Raw genomic sequence first — 24,814 nt, 5'->3', positions numbered from 1 at the left:
TAGCTCCGTGATTGGATAAGAATTGAAACCAATTCGCTTGGCATCGTGGGAAATGTAGTGCATGAAATGTATTATTATTATTATTCTTTTTTTTTTTTTTTAACCACCTAATTCTATTTGTAAAGCTGATGACAGCAATTTAATAGTTTGGTATTTAGTAATTTGTAGTATGTCTAATATAGGCAGTTTCAATATGCATTTTGTATTGATTTTAAGATTTGTCTGGAACATACAAATCTCAAAAACAACCGAGACATAAATATGTTGGTCATTCATATGGGCACATCCTTTATTCTTTTTTGGACTTGGCATGCTGGTTTGATATTAATAATCAATATTATTTTAATCGATATCATACCAAATATTGAAAGTGCATGAAGAAATAAAGAACTTAATGTATCTACTCATGTGCATATGAATGTTGGAAACCGAAAGATTAGGTATTGAAAAACTTTATTTAGTAACTTCTTCATAAAGTCCAGTATTTTAAAGTAATGCATTTTAAAATGATTTTTATTTTTGTTCCATACAGTGCAAAATATATTATTCTTGCCAGCTTGGGACATTTGTCTTGAAATGCAACCTCTTCCAATCTGTTGAGGTCCGTTCCCACTCCACAGACAGTGTTGCACAGAATCATGGGTAAAAACGGCTGATCAGAACATAGAAGGCCACTGATGTACTGAACATCGAGCACATTCGAACGCACGCCCTTCTCTCTGTCACGCACACGCACACGTAGGCACGCACATCGTAAACATACACATAAAAAAAGTCCAGCGATTTTCCAACAGGGATGGCAAACGGACGGTCGGTTCAGACGCAATATGAGATAACAGTTAAGAACATTAATACCAGCATTATGAGTGTTGCTATCACCACCATCAACAACGAAAAGTTAAGAGCAAACGCGAGGGCGGGGACTCCAGCACTCTTTCTGTGGCCCAGTCTCATTGGTTGGCACATCAAGTGTCCATCATGCAGACTGTCGCCTGGGAGAAAGGACTCACACCCTCCACCATCTCTTTGATTGGCTGTGAGAAGGGGAAGGGGTGTGGCCCCCTCCTACAGTCAGCAGGGATGCCCAGTGGCAGTCTCCATTGCCTCTGGGACACCGTTGGCCAGTGTGAGAAGAGTGAGTGAGGTGGGCGCTCCCTCAGAAGACGTAGATCTTGTCTCTCTGTACATTGTCCAGGTCATCGTCCATTGTAAGGAGAACCTTGGTGGGTGGAAGGAGAGGGGAGAGCCACTGTGTGAACTGTGCCATTGCTGGAAACGAAATCTCAAAACAAGCTAATGGCCTAACGTTACAGCAACGGCGCTGGAACGTTTGTGGAACACAACGCAGCCTGTAGATTTCTGAATGACTGCAGTGCACACTACAGGTGCTTTACGTTCTGTATCTGTCTCCTTGACAATTCAAGAAAATGAGAATGAGGAAAGAATAAAGGGGCAATTCCAGCGTTATGGATGTGACACGTCTGAAACGAGCTTTGTTTGACGATCCCAATCAAATTTTATCATAACACATTTGTTGTCATCTGAAATGGTTCTGAATGTCAGGTTTCACATTTAGAAAACCAACTGAAATGGTTTTGAATGTTTTCAAGATGGCTGCCAATAGCATTGATTTCAGTGGCAATGGGACTAATAAATACATTTTTAATACATTTTCCTGTAGTTAGCCAACATCTTATCAGATTTCAAAATGGCCACAATTGACTGTTTGGGACATAATACATTTAACTAGGAAGTAAGTAAGTTTATTCTTTGATGCCCAGGTTGACATTACTGTGAAATTGCCCAAGGAATGTACTTGGGCAAGTTGTGTGTATTTGTCAGTGTCAGACCAGACCACAAACAGATCCTTTGGGATCTGGATATTCTAGATACAGGGCTTTGGATATTTGTGTTTGTGATGTGTTTGTGTGTCAGGGTCCACAGTAAAGAAGTGTTTTTTATGTGTACTGCTGGGTATATGAGTACTGTATGCAGTGTGTGAATATGGTGAGTATGCAGTGTGTATACTGATGAGTATATGATAAGTATGCACTGTATGTACTGACAGGTACAGTATATGGTAAGTATGTAGTGTGTGTACTGATGAGTATATGATAAGTATGCACTGTATGTACTGACAGGTACAGTATATGGTAAGTATGTAGTGTGTGTACTGATGGGTACATTGTAAGTATGCAGTGTGTACTGACAGGTACAGTATATGGTAAGTATGTAGTCTGTGTTATGATGGATGTTCGCAACCTACCAGGAAGGAGCCAAACATGGCAATGGAGGACAGAAAGTGCCAGATGTCATGGTCATCAAAGAAGGAGAGCAAGATGCACTCGCGGTTGTGCTCCCGTGACTCAGCTGGGGTTTTCTGTGGGAGGATGAGGAGGAGGAAGATCATGCAGGGCCAAAGAGGATTACAGCCCACAGGGCCAGAGTGGTGGTGTATATGAGCACACTGGTATAGTACAGTAGAGTAGAGGTGGTGTATATAAGCACACTGTGGTATATTATGGTAGAGTAGAGGTGGTGTATATCAGCACACTGTGGTATATTATGGTAGAGTAGGGTGGTGTATATGAGCACATTGGTATAGTACAGTAGAGTAGGGGTGGTGTATATGAGCACACTGTGGTATATTATGGTAGAGTAGGGGTGGTGTATATAAGCACACTGTGGTATATTATGGTAGAGTAGGGTGGTGTATATAAGCACACTGTGGTATATTATGGTAGAGTAGGGTGGTGTATATGAGCACATTGGTATAGTACAGTAGAGTAGGGGTGGTGTATATGAGCACACTGTGGTATATTATGGTAGAGTAGGGTGGTGTATATGAGCACATTGGTATATTATGGTAGAGTAGGGTTGGTGTGTATGAGCACACTGTGGTATATTATGGTAGAGTAGGGGTGGTGTATATGAGCACACTGTGGTATATTATAGTAGAGCAGGGGTGGTGTATATGAGCACACTGTGGTATATTATGGTAGAGTAGGGGTGGTGTATGAGCAAACTGGTATATTATGGTAGAGTAGGGTTGGTGTGTATGAGCACACTGTGGTATATTATGGTAGAGTAGGGGTGGCGTATATGAGCACACTGGTATATTATGGTAGAGTAGGGTTGGTGTGTATGAGCACACTGTGGTATATTATGGTAGAGTAGGGGTGGTGTATATGAGCACACTGTGGTATATTATGGTAGAGTAGGGGTGGTGTATATAAGCACACTGGTATATTATGGTAGAGTAGGGGTGGTGTATATGAGCACACTGTGGTATATTATGGTAGAGTAGGGGTGGTGTATGAGCAAACTGGTATATTATGGTAGAGTAGGGTGGTGTAGATTAGTGCTGCTGACCTGCCAGGTGCTGAGGCCCTGAAAGAAGAAGAACAGAGCGAATCCCCAGACCACCGCTGTGAAGAGGATACACACCAGCGCCAGACACTGGATCCGCTCACCACTGCGGAGCTGCACACACACACACACACACACACACACACACACACACACACACACACACAGAAGGACTCAGTGAACTTTGTCCCGTACAGTTAGCTGTAAAAAGCCATAATGCATCTTAAACACACAACAGCCTGAGCACATCCCTAACAACAGATCAAACAGCAGAACACAGGCTCGTCGTAGAGGAGAAAAACAGCCACTGAAAATGACACCTGCATGAATGAGGAAAGGGACACACGCCCTGGGACACATCGAACCAATGTGTGTGTGTGTGTGTGTGTGTGCCTGTCCCTGACGTGCCTGGTTGGCGTCAATTCAATGCATTTTGTGCACAGACTGAATCGAAAAAGAGCTGACATCTACCCTCAAGTGTTCATGTGCACACGTATGTGTAACTGTGCACTCGCACGCATATATATGTGATCACATTGTCCTGAGTATGCGTGTATGATGGCTGGCAGTTGACATTCCCTGCGTGCGTGTGGTGGGTGTGTGATGTGTGTGTGCATGCACTCTGGGCTGACTGCCCCAGGCCCACTCAGGCCTGCTCACCTTCATGATGATGTAGAAGGCGAAGTACAGCAGCAGGTTGCAGATGGCGATGGCCAGCAGGTAGGAGGCAAAGTCATTGGGCCTCTCAATCAGCCCGTATGCAGCCCTGAGAGCGCATAGGTCACATGACGCATGATGTCAGCACAGACTAAAAAACCCTTCCCATGCCAGGAGAGACTTAAGCAGAGTATTCTACTAAATGCAAAATGTCTGCTTTGCACACAGCTGGGTGCTGTACAGTAAGTGCTGTGTGTACTGAGCGTGTTACAACTCGAACTGAGCTAAATAAATACTCATAGTTTACTAAATACTGTGTGTAATAAATACTCACAGTGACCAGTTGACAATGTTTCCCATCACCAATAGCACCATCCGGTCCTGACAAGATAAAGAGAAATGAAATAGCTTTGGCAGCCCAAATATTGACCTTTTCGTGCTACTCATCAAATGGAAACAAAAGTGTGCGAGACAATAGGGGGGTGGGGGTTTGGAGAGAGAGAGAGAGAGAGAGAGAGAGAGAGAGAGAGATATCACACTTTATATTTGACTTTTAATGGGCAACCTTTTAAACTAGCTTTTAATTTTCACTCCTTGTGTGTTGTCTTCTATGTGAGACAAACTTCCATTAGTGCCTACATAAATGGACAGTAAAGAGTTGAGAAGTGACCAGAAGGTTAAAGGTGGACTCACAATGTACATGGGCCCACTGCACTGGCGGATACAGTCTGTGTAGATCACATGCAGTACTCTCCGCAGGATCCCAGAGTCTGAAACACACACACACACACACACACACACAGACACACTGATGATCTGACCTGCTGTTAACACTGTCACTAAATGCACACTCATGCGTGCACTGAACATAGCCGTGTACACCACCACTCCCAGGGAAGACACACACACACACACGGTTAAAATTCAGAGCAAACACGCTCATATTATATACACAGGCATGGGCTCACGTCTGCACCGTTTTAAACTGAATGACTAAACTCGGTCACGCACAAGCACACGCTCACACACACGCTCACACACACGCTCACACACACGTACCCAGCCTCCAGCGGCCCATGTAGTACAGTTGGGTGCTGAGCAGCATGGTGGCCAGGATGTGTATGATGGAGAAGACAATCCAGAACACCGTGTTCCCCTTTCCAAAAACCTGGGGAGATGGGAGATACCACACTCACAGTGAGATACCAAACACACACAGGGAGATACCACACATACAGAGGGAGATAAATTATTAACTGTTGAAATGTTCTTGTGTGTCGATTTAGCCTGGAAATAATGGATGGTAGCATCTCACAGACTATCACTGACATACATATCTGAAGCAGGGGATTCGTGTATGGGGGAAATGTGAAAATCACTGTTGAAATCTTTGCCCATGCAAGCTCTAGTTAGCAAGCTGTGGCTTTTTAAATCTAGCTTTATACATTCATTTCAAAACACAATATGAAATGCAGTCAAAGGAAAGAGTCTTGGAGTGTCCAAGGCCAGCCTGGACGCAGTGGGGAACTATCTGCAGTCCGCAGGCCGACACGGTCTGAATGACCGACTCCCCTCATGAAACACTCTAACGCAGGGGTCGGCAACCCTGGTCCTGGAGAGCCGCAGGGTGTGCTGGCTTTCGTCTCCACCTTAAAATAAGCAACCAATTCAGACCCACGAAACCATGGTGAGGTGAGTTAACTGTGCAATCAACGGCTTTCATTGATCAATTAATGCCAAGCAACAACGAAAGCCAGCACACACAACGTGTGTGTGTGTGTGTGTGTGTGTGTGTGTGTGTGTGTGTGTGTGTGTGTGTGTGTGTGTGTGTGTGTGTGTGTGTGTGTGTGTGTGTGTGTGTGTGTGTGTGTGTGTGTGTGTGTGTGTGTGTGTGTGTGTGTGTGTGTGTGTGTGTGTGTGTGTGTGTGTGTGTGTGTGTGTGTGTGTGTGTGTGTGTGTGTGTGTGTGTGTGTGTGTGTGTGTGTGTCCGTCCTCACCACGCCCAGTACGGAGAAGAAGATGACAGCAGCCAGGCACGCGTAGGCGGTGTAGGCGCTGGCGTTGATGTCGGGGTGCCTCTTCTGGTACAGCTTCAGCATGCACAGCCCGGCGATCATGTACATGAAGGAGGTGTCTGAGAACAGTCAACCAATCAAATCAAAGCCGTTTCCCCCCCCCCCCCCCTCCAATCAGCTTACTGGTACATAAAACACAGCCATCAGGAAAGGCACTGCACAGTACAAACACACCCTTAGTCAAGGTATCCTGATACCAATGTTACACACCTAGATATTAAATAGAACATCTGCAACAGTTATATTTACATTACAATAAGGCACTGAGCAGGCCCTGTAATGAAGAGCAACAGTTTCACCTTTTAAAAAATACAATACATTTATAAGACTGTAGCCAAAGTACATGACTGGGACCCAGAAGGGTGGTGGTTCAAGCCCCAGGTGTAGCCACGATAAGATCTGCATAGCTGCTAACAGCACATTGCTCCAGAGGGGATCATCCCCTGCTTAGTCGAATCAACTATAAGTCATTTTGGATAAAAGCGTAACACATAATTATAAATTATTAATATTTATGCATTTACTGAAATACTGCACATCAAGTCCCCTGCACAAGGAACAATGGTCACACCACACTGGGGCCCTGAACCTGAAAGCCCAATTCCTCAGTTCAAACCCTGGTTTCAATTTCACATTTATATTGCTATTTATGAAATTGTGGATATATAATCAGCTGACTACTTGCCAGTACACTGTATTCAGAACGACTACATTTTAGAGAGGAAAATGGGTATATTGCTTCTTAAATATTACATAATGTTATGGTTTTTAATGGCCGGGTGCCAGTATGGACCCCAGGTGAAGGCATTGCTGATGGACCCTTGTGAAAGGCCTTTAGCCCGATAGCCTCAGCAAACAGCCAGCTGAATTAACATGAGAAATGTAGGCTCTTGAATTTACACAAATAATAACAGGGACACTGACACATTCTGTTCAGAAAGATCGATGACACATTTCAGTACTTGAGAGTACGTAAGTGCTATAGAAATGGGCTTTGAAACACACAACATAATTCCTGGTTGTACACTACCCTGTACGTCAGAGATAGATACGTTAAAGTTCACTTCTGATTTGATATTGGCAGTAATTATCCCTCTGATCCAGAGATAACTGAGGAGAGAAGGGTCCACAAAATAAATATCTTTTGGTGATTTACTTTTTGCTGTATATTAAGAGAAAGTAGATGTATAAACAATGTATTTATTCATGGTTCAACATTGCATATTAAACTGGGTGGGCTTTCGTGGTCAGAAAGTTTGTGGTCAGCTAACCCCTCAGGTCACATAAATACATGAGCCCTTGAAAACAAGACACTTAGTATGGGTGTTACTACATCTCTCTCCTCTGCTGGCATGAAAGTCTGCACACGCACACGCACACAAGCACTGTTCTTACCGAACTGGAAGTTGGTGTAGTTGGAACAGACATGGCAGCAGACACTCATACACACGCACACGCACAAGCACACGCACACTGTTCTTACCGAACTGGAAGTTGGTGTAGTTGGGACAGACATGGTAGCAGACACTCATACACACGCACACGCACACGCACATTGTTCTTACCGAACTGGAAGTTGGTGTAGTTGGGACAGACATGGTAGCAGGCACTCAGCAGGCCCTCCATCATAAGGGCGGTGCCCATGGCGTAGAACAGCCCAAAGTGTTTGGGGATCCCACACTCCTGAGGGGCGGGGACGGGGGGGCGGGTTAATGTCCAGAACATCACAGTGATGCAGTCACACAATACACAGCCATCACATTCTGAGGGACTGAACACAGTGAGGTCCTACAACTGCTGCACTGAAAATAACACCAACATGCTGACTAAAGGTCTATCCACACCAAGAACTGTACGATAACTATAACAATAACCATGTGAGCATCCACACTGATGAACAATAATGTTCTGTAAATGGTCTCCCGGCTATGACATCTGCCATTTTCAAGGTGACGCCCTGTCAATTCAGATGGATTTTGATTGGCTGCTAGCGTTTTTGCCATTCATGCAGCTGGGAAAAAGCGATGGCAACGATATCGTTTGTTACTGTTGTTGTCGTTATAGTTGTGGTGTGGACTCCGCCACGATATGAAATGATATATTTATAGTTATTGCTGAAGTCGTTGGTGTGTAACATTAATGCGCTTCTCACCAGTGCTGCCAGGTCACTGCGCATCAGGGCTCTGTTGTGTACGATGTCTCTCTGCAGCACGATCAGGAGGAACAGCAGACCCAGCATCACGTAGCCCAGGTTACTCAGGATGTTGTTGAAGGCACTGCACACAAACGCACAAGTGGTGCGGGTTTACTTTTACCGGACACACACACACACACACACACACACACACCTACACCTACACACACACACACACACACACACACACACCTACACACCTACACACACACACACACACCTACACACCTACACACACACACAGTTTTGTTATATCTGCCATCTCTACACACACAGACACATTCACACCTACACACACACACACAGTTTCATTATATTTACTGTCTGTTCACACACAGACACACACAAACACACACACACAGTTTTGTTATATTTGCCATCTCTACACACACAGACACATTCACACCTACACACACACCCACACACACACACAGTTTCATTATATTTACTGTCTGTTCACACACAGACACACACAAACACACACACACACAGTTTTGTTATATTTCCCATCTCTACACACACAGACACATTCACACCTACACACACACACACACAGTTTCATTATATTTACTGTCTGTTCACACACAGACACACACAAACACACACACAGTTTTGTTATATATGCCGTCTCCACACACACAGACACACACAGATGATCTGACCTCAGAGCACCAAGGGGGTGTGCGCACAGGAAGTTGTAGTAACAGATGTCCTGGTTTCCTGTCACATTCACCACCTGTTAGGCACAAAGAGGGAGGGGCTAATCACTGTGTGTTACACACTGCATCTCATAATGCCTTCGGGCATTACGGAGGACAGGGGCACCAGCCGATGAGTGAGGGATCATGGGAAATAAGAGGGGTCAGGAGACCGGGCGGGCTGGGTACCGTTTGATATGTGATGACCAGCTGAATCACAGGCAGGGCGTAGAAAACGGCGATGGTGGCGATGTTCCTGTGGAGAGACCGGAAACCTGGTGAACTGAAACCTCATGTCACATACAGACATTCAGGCCAATGACAAAGTGACACTATCAGTTATACACTGACATTCTATGTCAGAGGCGAGCCCTGCAGGACGATGGCCAATCAGAGAACGGCAGCACAAGAGACTCACCAGAAGTAGATCTGGTATTTCTTGCTGAGGACCCTTTTGTCTTTGCGAGCAAGGTCGGACACGCAGAGGAACTTCTGAAAAGGAGAAGGGGTGAAAATAGTGTTACGTTCAGACATTATGCTCTGAGGAGTAGCCAGGCCAGAGAGGCAGACCAGGCAGACAGACTGGAAGACAGACAGGCAGACACACGGACAGGAGGTGGGCAGGACCTTGGTGCGGACGATGTTCTTGTCGGAGTCGATGTCGGCCAGAGTGTCGTAGTCGTCCTCCTCGACCGAGCTGAGAGACTCCTGCCTGACACGCCCCACATGCTCCATAGACCTCTCTGAGAGAGGGAGAGGGGGAGAGAGAGCACGAGAGAGAGAGAGAGAGAGAGAGGGAGAGGGGGGGAGAGAGAGAGAGCACGAGAGAGAGAGAGAGAGAGCGAGAGAGAGAGAGAGCGCGCGAGAGAGAGAGAGAGAGAGATTCAGCAAGCTTCTTCAGCAGAAATAATGACTGACAGGCAGATTTCTCAATTTCCAGATCAGATTTTGGCAAGGTGATTTCTTTACTTTTATTTTTTGGACATAAATGTAGACATTGCTGGCCAGCTTCACCCAAAAGCAGGGCTGCCCAATCATGTGCCATGGAGGGCCAAGAGTGACCAATCACTACACAGGCTGATTTCACCAATGAGTTCCCTCATCTCTGGGTGAAGGTGTGTTAGTGAAATCAGGGTTTGGAGTGAAAAATGAAAATCTGCATATTCTCTGTCCTTCATGGCACCTGGCTGGGCAGCCTGCTTTAGAGGAAAGCTGGCAGAAATGCCCCCACCACCACGACAGGTCTTTGGTATACATGCCATTGTAGGTGCAGGCACAATCTATGGAACAACATGCAGATTAAACGAGTGCAGCTCATTTAGGGGGAGGCCATTAATTAAGGGGCGTGTCACCAATGTGGAAGGCCACGTAGTGATGCATTGGGATTGGTCTGCGTTTGAAGGGCTCCTGTCCTGATGACAGAAACACACCAATCAGAGAGAGCGGTACAGAACAACCCGCCTATCGGATAGTGGGAATGGTGATGTCTCCTTCCATTAAAATTCATTAAGAAAAAGAACCAAGGACAACACAGTGGCAATGAGATTCTGTACAGTACTGTAATTCTCACACAGAATTACAGTACTGTAATACCACTCAGAAGGAACACAGGCCTTCAGTATCTGGAGTATCTAACTGATGTGTGGTTACCATCCATCTATTCATCCATCCATCCATCCATTCATCCATCCATCCATCCATTCATCCATCCACTGGGGACAAGCAGGAGATGCAATACACACAGGGTTCCTAGCCCGAGTGCACGGGTCAGGTTCAGCATACCCATGTATCCGTAGTTAGCCTCTGCTGAGGTCACACTGTCCGTGATGGCCTCCGAACTCAACGTACTGCCGTTATCCGCTTGTGGGAGGGATAGAAAGAAGAGAGACAGAGAGAACAGCAGAGGGGGAAGAGAAAGAGAGGGCAAGAGGGCGAGTGAAAGGGAGGGAGGGAGGGAGAGACAGAGAGGACAGAGTCAGAGAGTGTGGGTCAAATTTCTTGATATACAGATTTCCTGTACGAGAGCATAAATTATTAAAAGGAGCTAAAAAGAAAGTGCAATGAAAGTCTCAGTCCATGGATCCACTTACAGCCACACACACACACACACACACTCACACACAATTAGACCGCGCCATGACATAACACACACAACAGCACAGTTCTCCAACACCGGTCTCAATACTTTAGTCATGTGTGCACACGAGCATACACTCACCGAAGGAGCCGTACTCATAGGGCGATGCAGGGGCCACACCCTTTCCTGCAGTGACAGGGGGAGGGTCACTCAGACACAAAGAGCTGGTCCACAGAGCTGGGTTATTTAGCGTGACAACAGGCTGATTGGCGGCTAGGCCTCAACGGCTGTAGCACTGCGGCTGTTAGTCTGAGTCAATTGCAACTGATTGGCTTAGTCGCTGATGGCTGTTGTTAATTGGCTATAGCCTAGAAGGCTGCAAAGGGCTGCAGCTAATTGGCTACTAGTCTGCAATAGCAGCAGCGGATTGTTACCCATGATTCAATCAACATTTGTCCTTAAAGAGGCATGAATGGAATTTCATGGAAAGGCATTTCATTGAATTTTAATGCAACCTGCTAGTCAGTAGACTAGCTAACTGCTAGCTACCTTGCTACCAACAGAAAGAATGACTACACCCTGTCTGACATTAGCCAGCTGACCAACACATCTTACTTTGGGTTTCTTACTTACTACCTAGAATGAGGTAGCTGAGGTAGGCACTCACTCTCATTGTGAATTCTAAAGCAAGTTAGCCAATTAGCTAGTTTGAGAGTCAGTTATGCTGCATAAGAAGCAAGCTTTTATAGAGGTTCAGAGATATGCTAGGCTAGGCCAGCAGACATTAATGAACAATACGTTTTACAGAAATTGACCATGGTGTCAGTGGAAGCTAAGACTAAGAAACTAATTAGAATTACTTGATACTTGACTATGCCTGTTGCTCTTGCTTTTTGGTTGTTGGCCTGGTCTCTCAGACACAGTTGTGTAGATTCTCATTTAAGTATCAATACAGATAGTGTGCAATCTGTTATTTATTCATTCACCCAAAATAAGCAGCTGATATGAGATACCAGCCAAATGGATGGACTTGGCAAGCTGCTTTGGATGGGCCAGTGTTCTACGAGGGCTGGTTCGAAATCCTTCAGCGCAGCAATATGCCAAAACAAAATTTAATTCCACAAAAGAATTTGACCAAGCCCATCAAATGCATCAGGACAATCCCCCAAAACATCATAGAATAGCTGCAGAAGTCACTGGAGTGCACATTTAACTTTTAATCATGAGACTTTCTCTTCACAAACCCAGCAGAGTCAGTTTCAGTGCATGCTGAACGTGCTGTGTAGAAATGGACAAATGTTGATGGAATGGCAGACGGTTTAAGTGGGATCACAGACAGAGTGCGCAGGATGGACAGGGGTGCAACAGTAGTTAGAGAGAGGTCATAGGTTCTCCAGTTCTCAGGACAGTGTTGTTTTAATCTTTCACACACTACTCCAAGAAATCATTAAAAACCTGAAAGGCCCACATGCATCAGCCTTCTCTTCCTGGTTTTAGCACCTAAAACGCCCACAAAGCGTTCGCAAAGAGCAGTGGTGTAGGTTTTCTTTTATTTTTCTTCTTTTTTTTCCCCTAACCCCTAACCGTCCACCTCCTGTGGTCAGTTTTTACATTTTGCAATGTCATCTGATAATTATGCAAAGACATATGTCATGTCACATGGGAATTTGTTCTACAAGCAGCTCAGAAAAATGAGAGCCTAAAATATGCATACTTCTACCAAAATTGCAATTGTTTTACTTGAATCAGTATGGGACACAAATCAAAGCTCCAGAATGTCATGAAAAGCTCAAAAACATGAAGAATATGCGCGTGGGCCTTTAATAAAAATAGAGGCGGCAATTGGCAAAACTTCTAGTGAGCATTTACAACTGTAGCACAGGCAAAGTGCGGTATAAAAGCCTTTCATCTAATAGAATAAAACTGTCCCCATAATGGAAGCAGCAGCCTGAAAGTTTCATATGAAGCATCATCTTTAACGAACAAGGCTCAATGAATGCCATTAATGCCCAAGATGCTTTTGAGAAGCCAGGAGGACTGAGTCAGAATACTGAATCAGCCAGTGAGATCAGTCTGTTTCATACACACCATCTGTATGTGTGTGTGTGTGTGTGTGTGTGTGTGTGTGCATGCGCGTGCGCGAGGGTGTGTGAGTGAGTGAGTGAGTGAGTGAGTGTGCGTGTGTATGCGAGTGTGTGTGTGAGTGTGAGTGCGTGTGTGTTGTGTGTGTGTGAGTGGGTGTGTGAGTGAGTGAGTGAGTGAGTGTGCCTGTGTGCATGAGTGTGAGTGAGTGAGTGAGTGAGTGAGTGAGTGAGTACATGCATGTGAGAGAGAGTGAGTACTCAAGAGCTTGTGAGTGATGTTGACGGAGGGTAAGTGTTGAAACGCACGATGGCGTGGAGATAGCAAGGAAGAACGATATGTTAGTAACACGTTTATAGAATCGTTCCTTTCTTACCAAGCAAAGAGGCTGAGCCGCAGGCATGGAGAGGAAGAGGGAGAGAACAGGTGAAAAACAACATTCCAGGGCAGCATCACTCACACTCTCTCACACTCTCTCACACTCTCTCACACTCTCTCACACTCTCTCACACTCTCTCACTCTCTCACACACTCTCACACACTCTCACACACTCTCACACACTCTCACACACTCTCACACACTCTCACACACACTCACACACACTCACACACACTCACACACACTCACACACACTCACACACACTCTCTCACACACTCTCTCGCACTCTCTCGCACTCTCTCGCACTCTCGCGCACTCTCGCGCACTCTCGCGCACACTCACACTCTCACACTCTCACACTCTCACACTCTCACACTCTTCCCCCCCCCCCCCCCCCCCCCCTCACAGGAATAAGAGCACACCCTCGGACGGTTGCCGGGATACCTGTCTCCGCTGGCGACATGTCTGGCGTGCTGAGGAGGCCGTCTCTCTTCCGGTGCATCCTGGAGAGAGAGTGACAGACAGCAGACACGCCGGTTTAATCCGCTGGGGTAAAGTCAACGCAACATCGATCTACTGATCCACACACAAGGCCACGCAGGGGGAAAGAGGAGCCAGCAGAGAGACAGAGAGACAGACAGACGGACGGACTGACCGCTTGTTCTCCACGCAGGCCACCAGGAAGGTCAGGACGTAGAAGGAGAGGAAGATTCCCAGGCAAAACAGCATCCCCATCACATACACCTCCGCTGAGAGAGGAGAGAAGGAGAGAGGAGAGAGGAGAGAAGGAGAGAGGAGAGACAAGGGGAGTGTCGGAGGGAGACAGGACAGAAGGACAAAGGGAGGGAAAGGTGAAGGGAGAGGTACAGGAAGGAGGATGAATGGGACAAGATGGTGAGGGAAGGTCGGGTTAGAGGAAAAGAGTGAAAAAAAGAAAAACGGGAGAGAGAGAGAAAGAGACTTTTCAATGTTTATTGGATGCTGAAAAGCCTTCACCATTACAGATAGAAAAACACATTTTAAAAATGTTCTAAAATTCCATCTTAGCTCCCTTAAGACCATTTGCAAACAATGCTAAAACCCAAACAGACAATAATCAACCCAAACATGTCTCCATATCTTTTCAAATATGTCAACATCATTGTGTAACAGCTTGACCAAAAGGCACGAGAGAGAGAGACAGAGAGAAAGAATGAGAGCGATAGTGAGAGAGAGGATAAGAGAGCAATGACTTTTTGTTTCCCCTTGACGTATGGGAGAGTTGTTTTATTTAGCCCAGGCTCAGGAATCTGGCAGCAGACTCACAGCTGATGGCAGGAGACACCACCACATCCAGCTCCTTGCTGCGATTCCCAGCATCGATTAGCTCGTCTGTGGGGAGAGAGGGAGAGGGGGAGAGAGAGAGAGAGGGGGAAAGAGAGAGAGGGAGAGAGAAAAAGAGAGAGAGGGGGGGAGGGAAGAGAAAGATGAGCAGTGAACAGGGGAGAAAGAGGACTCTCAGGGATGAGCGACGCCCAAAACAAGGCCTGTGAGCCCCGAGTCCCTCTCCACCTCCTCTGTGTAATGTGAGCTCTGCTGCTAAAATGGCCGCCATGCCTCATACAGGTGGGAGCTACATACTACAGGGTGGCTCAGGTGAGCCTCCCTACCTTAACTGGAACCCCTTTGGGGTAATAAAAGATGCTATAAATATATTATTATTATTATTAAAATTAAAATTAGATCATTATTATTGCAAAATAGTGACCAGGCAAAGCGGGTAATGACCCTCCGTACCATGAACACACAATACAGTAAACACTGCTCTTGCTAATTGAGCCATGCTGTCAGGCCCCCCCCCCCCCCCATGCCCCAGCCCACCCCACTCACCGGGCCTCAGGGGGTAAAACCTCAAGGGGCCGCCGCACGCTTCATCCTCCGTCTTCACCACGACAACCACGTAGAAACTGTTGCTGGGGAAGTCCTTCCTCTGTAAACACAGCACGACAGATGTGACCAATCCAGGAGCACCAATGTAACGCAGCTTCTAATCAGTGTTGAGTGTCGGGTGCTGCGTGTGTGTGTGTGTATTTATGGACTCATCTTACCTGAACTGTGATGGCAGCTGTCTTTGTCATTGTCTGGTACATGCCAATGAAAGCCACGTTATTGTCCAGGTCATACACTGGGCACTGTAAGAGGAGAGAACACACATCACCATCATCATTATTATTATTATTATTGTTCCATTTCCTCGTCTACTCACTTTGGCAATATGATAAATACATTTTAAAATTTCAAATTCAAAGGCGTTAGGGAGTTAGAGGTAGGGAGAGAAAGAATAGTAACCTGTTGACCTTGTTAGTGTCACAGATAACAGGATGAGCTCTTTTTGGGATATCTCACACCATGGAGGCCCCGTTTGCTTCCCAAACCCCCGCTCAGACAGACACGGAGGCCCTCAGCTGGCATGCTGGTGGCCAGCGATCCTCCCATCCCCGCCCCCCCTGCCGCAACGGGACCCCACGACAGACAGCTGCGGAGGGTCTCGCATCATCGTTTCTTTGAGGCACAGGAACGCACCAATTCAGTTTTAACAAGTGTGATCGCTTCACCCCCATTTCCACAGCTTTGCCCTCCTGAACAGCACACGTGCAGCCTTTCTGTTTGTGTGGCTGGCACGCTAACTCCGCACAGCGCCCTCTACAGGTGGGTTCCAGCAGAGCACCAGTAGGACACAGATGAAGTGCAAATGAGTCCTTGTGTTGGTGTTAGTCTGGTTCATACCTTCAATTTAACATCATCATTGCTGAATTAGGTTTTGTGTTGCTATAAGACTGTTACTGTCATGTGTAGGCATACCATGTACCATCAATGACTCAGCAATTTGTACCAATCCTAGTTTGCGATGGAGAATAAAGTCTTCATTAGTTCTTGAGGGTCAACGACGCTCAAAGTAAATGTTGCTCTTGACCACATTTGTTCTGGCTTCAGCCAGTCAAGGATGACATCGGGTGGATGTTAAGCACCACCAACCTTCCATTATGCTACACTGTCAAAATGCCAAGACTTGCTGTGTGAGCTGGGTTCATTGGCCTGTTGCCATAGGGACGCTGTGATGAAACATCTCTTACACATCAGATTCATTCAAGCCTTATTCCATAATTACGTAATTGCATTAATGACAATGTTTCACCAGCAGAAACTTTTCTCTAACAACCTCCAGAAGGTTCCAGAAATTCAACCGGAATTCACACAAAACTGGCTATTTGTAAAAATATGATATGAACTCATATCTGATTGAATTACAAATTCAAAATATGTTTACATAGTCATCAGTAAGAATATCAACTGAAAATCACTTTTAATAGGAACAGTCCATTTTGAAATAGACAGCCGCCTTATTTGAAACCTCGATGCAGGTAAATGTGGCTATTAATAGTGTAACTAAAGTTGGTCACCCCCCTCCATCAAAGCTATGTTTGATAATCCCCAAAGTGGGACTACATTCAACACAAATCAACACAATTATTCACAAAACCAGCTGTGTTCCAACACACTATCCTTACAAGTCATCCGAGTTGACATGAGGGAATACGTATAAACACTGCATAGACAGGCGTGTGGTCTAGCAGAGGGGATGACCTGTAGCATAGTGGTTAAGGTAAATGCCTGGGACACGCAAGGTACGATCCCCGGTGTAGCCACAATAAAAAATCTGCACAGCCGCTGGGCCCTTGAGCAAGGCCCTTAACCCTGCATTGCTCCAGGGGAGGATTGTCTCCTGCTCAGTCTAATCAACTGTACGTCGCTCTGGATAAGAACGTCTGCCAAATGCCATAAACATAATGTAATGGGACTGGCGGGGATAAAAGGCATGGATCCTTACCAGGATGTCCTGGATGGACATGACCGAGCAGGGGAAGGTCATCTGGGAGTTGACCTTCACGATGACCGTGTCAACACCCTCTGGGAACTCGTACTTGAAGAACTGAGTGTGAAGAGAGAGTCAGGGAGACATGGGCAAAATGAGGGGAGAGATTTCTTTCAATCCCAAATGGAAATCCATACTATCTGCACATTGTAACTCTTCATTTCAATGCTCTTTATGATCTTGTGACTACAGGATTCAGGATGTGCATCATGATTATGCATGTCACATAACGCAATATGCCCTACAAGATATACACTATGATAACTTATTTAAATATAAGCACATAAAAACTGAATTTTCAATACCCGCTCTGGTGTCCAATTACAATGAAACGTAATCACCTACAGCTTTGTAATGGAGAGCGGGCCACAAAATGGCTGCTTTGCATCACACACAGGTGAGTGCTACACCTCGGTTGGTGGCTGAGGTGAGTGTCCCCCTCCCCCCCAGACCCCAGAGACTACATTTCTTCTACAATCATCAATGATAAGTCATGTACAAACACATGACAAACACACACACACACACGCACGCACGCACGCACACACACACACACTTGTTATTCATTAAACGTCCATCATCACCCAGGCCTTTGGACCTGTTGACACACACGGCAGAGAGCCCCGTGTCAGCCGTTGTCACCACACCTTTCCTCATCAGCCGCCTGCTCCCTCTGCCCATCTTACGCAACATCCCGATAGCCTATCATCTCCTGCGTCACTACAACAGGCTTTCAAATCTACTGCACAGTCCACATGATCTTTCACACGCGTGTACATGTGCTGTTGTGTTCTGACTCTGTTGCGTAGCGTTGTGAGTGCATGCGTGTGTGTGTGTGTGTGTGTGTGTTGGCCTCTGTACACGTAGTCAGTGTGTGCCATACCTGGGGCTGGGATGGCGTAGCGATGAAGCTGAACTTCTTGTCTGTGCTGAAAATGAGAACATAAAATGGTCTCTTGAAAAAGACCAACACAGTAACAAACAGAGTGACGTCTTGTCAACACCCCGTATCCCAAACAAAATGGTGGGAGGGGGTCAAATCAAGGTTACTGCAGGATCATCGGGGGGGGAAAAGGACAAGACAAGAACCCCCAAATCCCCATCGGCAGCCAACAGATTAAAATACACACACAGGTCCCTAGAGGTGAACTCACTGCAGGGTGAAGCTGTCCACTCTGCTGACCCGGAGCTGGTAGTGCGTGCCCACGTTGGACAGGGTCGACACGTCCACGAAGAAGAACTGCGTCTCGGAGGCAGCGCGAGTGGGAGGCTGGCACAGCGTTCGCCCCACATGGGCGTACGGGTACTTCCTCTGGTACCTGAGAGAGAGAGAGAGAGCGAGAGAGAGAGAGAGAGAGAGAGAGAGAGAGAGAGAGAGAGGTGCCACAGGCAGAGAAAGAGAGGGCTCACAGGCAGGCACAGTCAAACAGAACCAGTTGTTCTAAAACTTACTTTTTTTTTTTTTTTTTTAAAGGACCATTAAAAATGCATGTGATCTTCAATAAATATGTAACTAAACTCATGTAAATGGTAAATGGTTGGCATGTTTATAGTGCCTTTATCCAAAGCGCTGTACAATTGATGCTTCTCAGTGACCTATACACTCACACCCCGACGGCGATTGGCTGCCATGCAAGGCACCAACCAGCTCGTCAGGAGCATTTGGGGGTTAGGTGTCTTGCTCAAGGACACTTTGACACACCCAGGGCGGGATCAAACCGGGAACCCTCCGACTGCCAGACGACTGCTCTTATCGCCTGAGCCAATGTCTCCCCATTGTCTTACCCTTGAGCTCTTCCTGTGACATAATTTGGGGTTTTTCTATTTCAGTGAAACAGCTGAAAACTTCTGAAATCTGCAATATTCTGCACAGCCTAAAAACTTCCACCTCCACTTCCCCAAATGTTACATTTTCTCAATTACAAGTCTTCTTCAATCTTTCACACTTAACCACATGAGCAAGCACACCCACCATCACTTCACAAATAAGCCATTTTGGGTTGAATGTGTATATAATCCTTCATAATTCTAATTGAATGTAATGACTGTGGTGCAGTATTATATGCATCTTAAAATGCAATTCACCATTTCCACTGCACACTCTCATTGTGTGCTCTGCATCCCAAGTGCGTAAGTACGTATGCACAGTATGTATGAATGAATGAATGCATGTACGCATGTATTAAACGTTTGTATGCATGTGTATTTTTAGTTGGTTTGCAAGAGCGCGGATCTGTTGCTGAGTGAGGAAGTGAAAGTGTAAAGTTTAGCCGCGACTCGTTCCCAGAATGCCCGAGTCCCAGCGAACTCCTCTTTATTGCCCAAAATCGGGGGAGAACTCTGCAGTGCGGCTGGAAACACAAGCCGGCCGGAACTCCCCAGTGAGGCCATTGTAGCCTCGTGTGCCCAGAGCAAAGGACATGGAGCCTCCAAAGAGGGAGGGTCAGGAGTGATACTCCACTCCTGTGGACTGCGTTCACCACCCATCGGGCACAGGTAGTTCTAGCTCTAGCCCTCACCCAAACCCTACCCAGAATGCACCAGGGGTCTCTGCTTAACCTTTGACTTTTGGCACTTTTAGCCAGGCGCTTCATTGTCAAGACCACGACGTGTTCTTTCTCAAAATCTGTCCAATTCTACATTTTCTCTCTCTCTGAAACCAAAAACACTTGTGGAAGGCTTAGATATTGGCCCTGACCCAGCTAATCCCCTCAGGGCCAGCTTACAGTAGAACCCCTGTGGGGGCAGGCATGGAGGGAGGAGGATGGGGCCCTACGTGGCCCCTGACAGGGGAGGAGGGAGGGGGGAGAGGGGAGGATACTCACAGGCCACGCAGAATGAGGGGGACCTGGAAGGACACCACTGCCTGCTTCTGCCGCACCACAAAGAGGATGGGGCTCTCCACTCCGCTGGCCTGCACGTCCACTGACACGCGCACCCCCTCCGTCTGAGAGAGAGAAGGGTTTCAATCTTACCTTCTGGAGAGCCAATATTGCATGTGGGCTTTGTTTCTCTGTGACTGCTCTTAATTTCATACAGGTACAATCATTTTGTTGATAAAATAGCTACTTGCAGCCAACAAACAGTAGTACCGTTTCCTATTATCATATTTCTGGCAAAGGCATCAATGGAAATATATCAAGCCGATCAATTGGGCACAACATCTACCATTCAGGAACTTATGGGACACCACTGAAAACCTGGCCCGATTAGACTCCACAGATAAAACCGCCATCTTGCTGACGACATGCATGCTGTAACAGAGTAAATCAGATCAATGGATGCGTGCAGTGAGGGTGGGTGTCCGATCTTGGTGGGCTGCACTCCAGAGGGTCTCTGGATGCTCGTTATCGGATGAGCGATCTCACAGCTCATGGAAGTGGAAGGGATTCATGCAAGTAAGTCCCTTCATCCACAGCTTAAGTACTCATGAAGAAAATCAAGATATGTCGCTAGGGAAGAGAGGACCGGGCCCGCTGGCCAAGAGACAAGCCCTAATCTTTATTCATATTACCAACATATGTTTCTTTTTCCCAGTGATGTGAGCCAGGTATGCTTGCATCGCCTGTTGTCTCCATAGAACGCTCAAAAACAAAAGGACTACACTCACGTCGCATAAAGGGGCGACATTCTACAGGTCAAGACACCGGACAAAATGTTATCCCTTCTTTACGTTTATTCGCTTCAAGATGAACGTTGTGTAACCGTTACAACGGGAAGGATTTTGTCCCACAACAGAAAAATAAAAATCTAGAATAAAATTAAAATTATTATAGGGTTAAAATGACGTAAACCATTCTCACCTTATTCCGAGACACAGTGTGGTTGAAGGCGTAGATAGCTTGGATGTCGCTTGTCACCGTGTCATTGTACGTTACGTCGAACTCTGCATCCTTTTGTACCACTTTCGCGGAACACCCAGAGCTGGTCGCACTAAGCCACAAACACAGAGCCACTAGCCCAGTTCGGAAACCAGCCGAAACGGGGCAAGACCCTGGCTTGTGTCTGGATTTCCAGCAGCTTCTCCTTGCCATGCTGACAGCTGTCGAGTTAACGTAAATGAGCTAGCTAGCAGGTTATTCGCGATTACTCACTGTATCGAATGCCACGGTTGCTGTAATTGTCCAATAGCTTCCGGGCTTTATTACACGAGACCCGTTTATAAAAGCGCAAGTTATTAACTATGTCTGCTAGCTACAGTTAGCTTAATTAATAAGGCTAGACGTACACATTAAGTTACCCACATTTGTGAAGCTCGCAGTAGCAGTAGCAGCTGTTTACCACGAAAGCGTTTTAATAACAAGGCTGCGAAACGATTGCCGAATAACTGTTGTAACGATAAACCTTTTTTTGTCGGTACTCATATTTGTAGCAAACAATCAACCATCAAACAGTTTGAATGTTAGCAATGTTAGTTGAGAGTAGGCTCCACTTCCTAGATATAACAATCAATCCTCTGCGCCGAACTAGCCACTGTAATAGCTGATCCTCCAGTACGGCAGTGATTAGCGTCTCTCCGCTATGCTCGTTTGCTCCCACTAGTCATTCGCCAAAGATCTTCGGATATCTTTATCCACACGGTTTCCTTCGCCTGGTTACTTATCAACAGCCGGTTATTACAACATTTTATTGAAGGGGCTGAACACAACCACAGAGCCCACATCCGTGTTAGCTATCCAACCACCATGGTGAATGAAGTAATAGGTCTCTTCCAAGCGTCGGAAACAAGGCTCACCGTTAATTAATCTATCATGCCAATTGCACCACATACGTTAGCAACTCTCATTGCTTTTCATCACCGGGGTCTTGGACCGCAATGCTCGCAGTTTTGAGATGTTGTCGGGGATGATTTGGTATGTGTGTCACGCGCAGGGTTAAAATCCGTGTCACTCACTAGCGCCCTCCTAGTACACTGTAAACAAACCCAACAGAGCGCGGTGACGTAGGCGATACAGCCTCTTTTTGGTGTAGGAGAGAAGAGCCTTTCATCATCAGAGACATCATACACTTGCGCTTCTTCCTGTGACACTGATGAGTTCCGCCAATGAAACGTTTCTCTAACTGTGCAAACAATGGAAGATAATCTAGTCTATTGTCTGACTGCAACCGGTTTGGCAGAGCTCACTTTTGCTCCTGGGCACCTCCACGGATCTAGACTTAGTGTTTGTACACTAAGAACAGCAGACTGCTTTTCATTTCCATCTTCATATCAGCAACCGATTCAGACCCAAGAAACCAGGAGAGGTAACAGGGCAATTGACTGCTTTAACTGATCGGTTATGTGCCGAGTAACAACAATAGCCAGCACACTGCGGCTCTCCAGGACCAGGAGTAATGACACCAGCACACCCTGCGGCTCTCAAGGACTTCAGGAAACAAAGGGGAAACTTTTTTGTAGTCTAAAGAGATCATTACTGGATATTTCTTATGGCAAGCTTTTCTTTTCAAAGCACCTGCACTTTTGCATAAATCCAGCTGATTAAACTTTGAGTACCCCATGGCTTATGCACAATCAGTTTTAAAGTAAAAACAAACCATCTCTGCAATAAACCCTCAAGACAAAGATGTTCTCATTTCTCAGACTTCCCAGAATCTCATCTCACACCACCTCTGTACAGAACAGGATCAAGGATGTTTACTGCATACTCCTAGATGACTAAGATGCATACTTCCCTCCAGCAATTTTGGAAATGGGCTTCCATTCCCAAATTGAAAATACTCATTGAACATCTTTCCAATTCATTCATTTGAATTGACCCCCCCCCAACTATGGCCGACCCTCAGACACAGGTCAGATCAGATTCTTCTAGATTTTTCTGGCTCATGCTCCTGTAACCCACTTGTTTCAGTGCTTTTGCAAGCTCCTCAAACCACAAGCTGATCTCTTCCCTCAGTTATGTGGACTTTATGGGGGTGATTTCCAGCAGTGACTTAGTGCCTTTTTCTTCTGCCTCTACAATGTTTTGATCGGGAAACTTTACATCAAAATGAACCAGAGGTGCTGGTTTTACCTCACCCCATGAAGTCAGTTTCTGTCCATCACCATGGTGAATGAAGTAATAGGTCTCTTCCAAGCGTCGGAAACAAGGCTCACCGTTAATTAATCTATCATGCCAATTGCACCACATACGTTAGCAACTCTCATTGCTTTTCATCACCGGGGTCTTGGACCGCAATGCTCGCAGTTTTGAGATGTTGTCGGGGATGATTTGGTATGTGTGTCACGCGCAGGGTTAAAATCCGTGTCACTCACTAGCGCCCTCCTAGTACACTGTAAACAAACCCAACAGAGCGCGGTGACGTAGGCGATACAGCCTCTTTTTGGTGTAGGAGAGAAGAGCCTTTCATCATCAGAGACATCATACACTTGCGCTTCTTCCTGTGACACTGATGAGTTCCGCCAATGAAACGTTTCTCTAACTGTGCAAACAATGGAAGATAATCTAGTCTATTGTCTGACTGCAACCGGTTTGGCAGAGCTCACTTTTGCTCCTGGGCACCTCCACGGATCTAGACTTAGTGTTTGTACACTAAGAACAGCAGACTGCTTTTCATTTCCATCTTCATATCAGCAACCGATTCAGACCCAAGAAACCAGGAGAGGTAACAGGGCAATTGACTGCTTTAACTGATCGGTTATGTGCCGAGTAACAACAATAGCCAGCACACTGCGGCTCTCCAGGACCAGGAGTAATGACACCAGCACACCCTGCGGCTCTCAAGGACTTCAGGAAACAAAGGGGAAACTTTTTTGTAGTCTAAAGAGATCATTACTGGATATTTCTTATGGCAAGCTTTTCTTTTCAAAGCACCTGCACTTTTGCATAAATCCAGCTGATTAAACTTTGAGTACCCCATGGCTTATGCACAATCAGTTTTAAAGTAAAAACAAACCATCTCTGCAATAAACCCTCAAGACAAAGATGTTCTCATTTCTCAGACTTCCCAGAATCTCATCTCACACCACCTCTGTACAGAACAGGATCAAGGATGTTTACTGCATACTCCTAGATGACTAAGATGCATACTTCCCTCCAGCAATTTTGGAAATGGGCTTCCATTCCCAAATTGAAAATACTCATTGAACATCTTTCCAATTCATTCATTTGAATTGACCCCCCCCCAACTATGGCCGACCCTCAGACACAGGTCAGATCAGATTCTTCTAGATTTTTCTGGCTCATGCTCCTGTAACCCACTTGTTTCAGTGCTTTTGCAAGCTCCTCAAACCACAAGCTGATCTCTTCCCTCAGTTATGTGGACTTTATGGGGGTGATTTCCAGCAGTGACTTTTTCTTCTGCCTCTACAATGTTTTGATCGGGAAACTTTACATCAAAATGAACCAGAGGTGCTGGTTTTACCTCACCC

The 24,814-nt window shown here is 46.0% G+C and overlaps 1 protein-coding gene across 4 annotated transcripts; it reads right to left on the bottom strand.

Annotated features, from left to right (window-relative positions):
• Positions 1-436: 436 nt before the first annotated feature.
• Positions 437-22,363, bottom strand: sidt2 (SID1 transmembrane family, member 2). Of its 4 annotated transcripts, XM_061216968.1 has the most exons (28): positions 22,181-22,363; positions 21,249-21,487; positions 20,271-20,392; positions 18,600-18,764; positions 18,329-18,374; positions 17,401-17,502; positions 15,620-15,703; positions 15,402-15,501; positions 14,838-14,903; positions 14,188-14,281; positions 13,977-14,035; positions 13,529-13,540; positions 11,212-11,256; positions 10,776-10,853; positions 9,621-9,736; positions 9,412-9,485; positions 9,183-9,249; positions 8,958-9,031; positions 8,254-8,377; positions 7,667-7,784; positions 6,024-6,160; positions 5,086-5,194; positions 4,720-4,796; positions 4,361-4,407; positions 4,030-4,135; positions 3,373-3,483; positions 2,267-2,380; positions 437-1,219 (listed from the first exon to the last, which is right to left on the bottom strand). In XM_061216968.1, exons 1-28 carry the CDS (start codon positions 22,212-22,214, stop codon positions 1,157-1,159), a joined length of 2,583 nt encoding a protein of 860 aa, XP_061072952.1. In that variant the 5' UTR covers positions 22,215-22,363; the 3' UTR covers positions 437-1,156. The 4 variants fall into 4 exon arrangements, with proteins under 4 accessions (XP_061072952.1, XP_061072954.1, XP_061072953.1 ...); XM_061216970.1 differs by having other exon boundaries at positions 21,249-22,363; XM_061216969.1 differs by lacking the exon at positions 13,529-13,540.
• Between the last annotated feature and the right edge of the window lie 2,451 nt (positions 22,364-24,814).

Source organism: Conger conger, chromosome 13 (assembly GCF_963514075.1).
Source record: "Conger conger chromosome 13, fConCon1.1, whole genome shotgun sequence".
NCBI lineage: Eukaryota > Metazoa > Chordata > Actinopteri > Anguilliformes > Congridae > Conger > Conger conger.
The sequence above is the reverse complement of the archived record's forward strand: the minus strand, read 5'-3'. Positions and strand labels throughout refer to the sequence as shown.

What these genes read in the sequence shown, in the direction of transcription:
- sidt2 (XM_061216968.1), bottom strand. Translation starts at nt 22,214, where the DNA reads ATGTGGTGCAATTGGCATGATAGATTAATTAACG. An exon ending in CCCCTCATTCTGCGTGGCCT is followed by an intron (nt 18,765 to 20,270) that starts GTGAGTATCCTC and finishes TCTCTCTCTCAG; the next exon opens with GTACCAGAGGAAGTACCCGT. An exon ending in GCAGTGGGCCCATGTACATT is followed by an intron (nt 4,408 to 4,719) that starts GTGAGTCCACCT and finishes TTATCTTGTCAG; the next exon opens with GACCGGATGGTGCTATTGGT.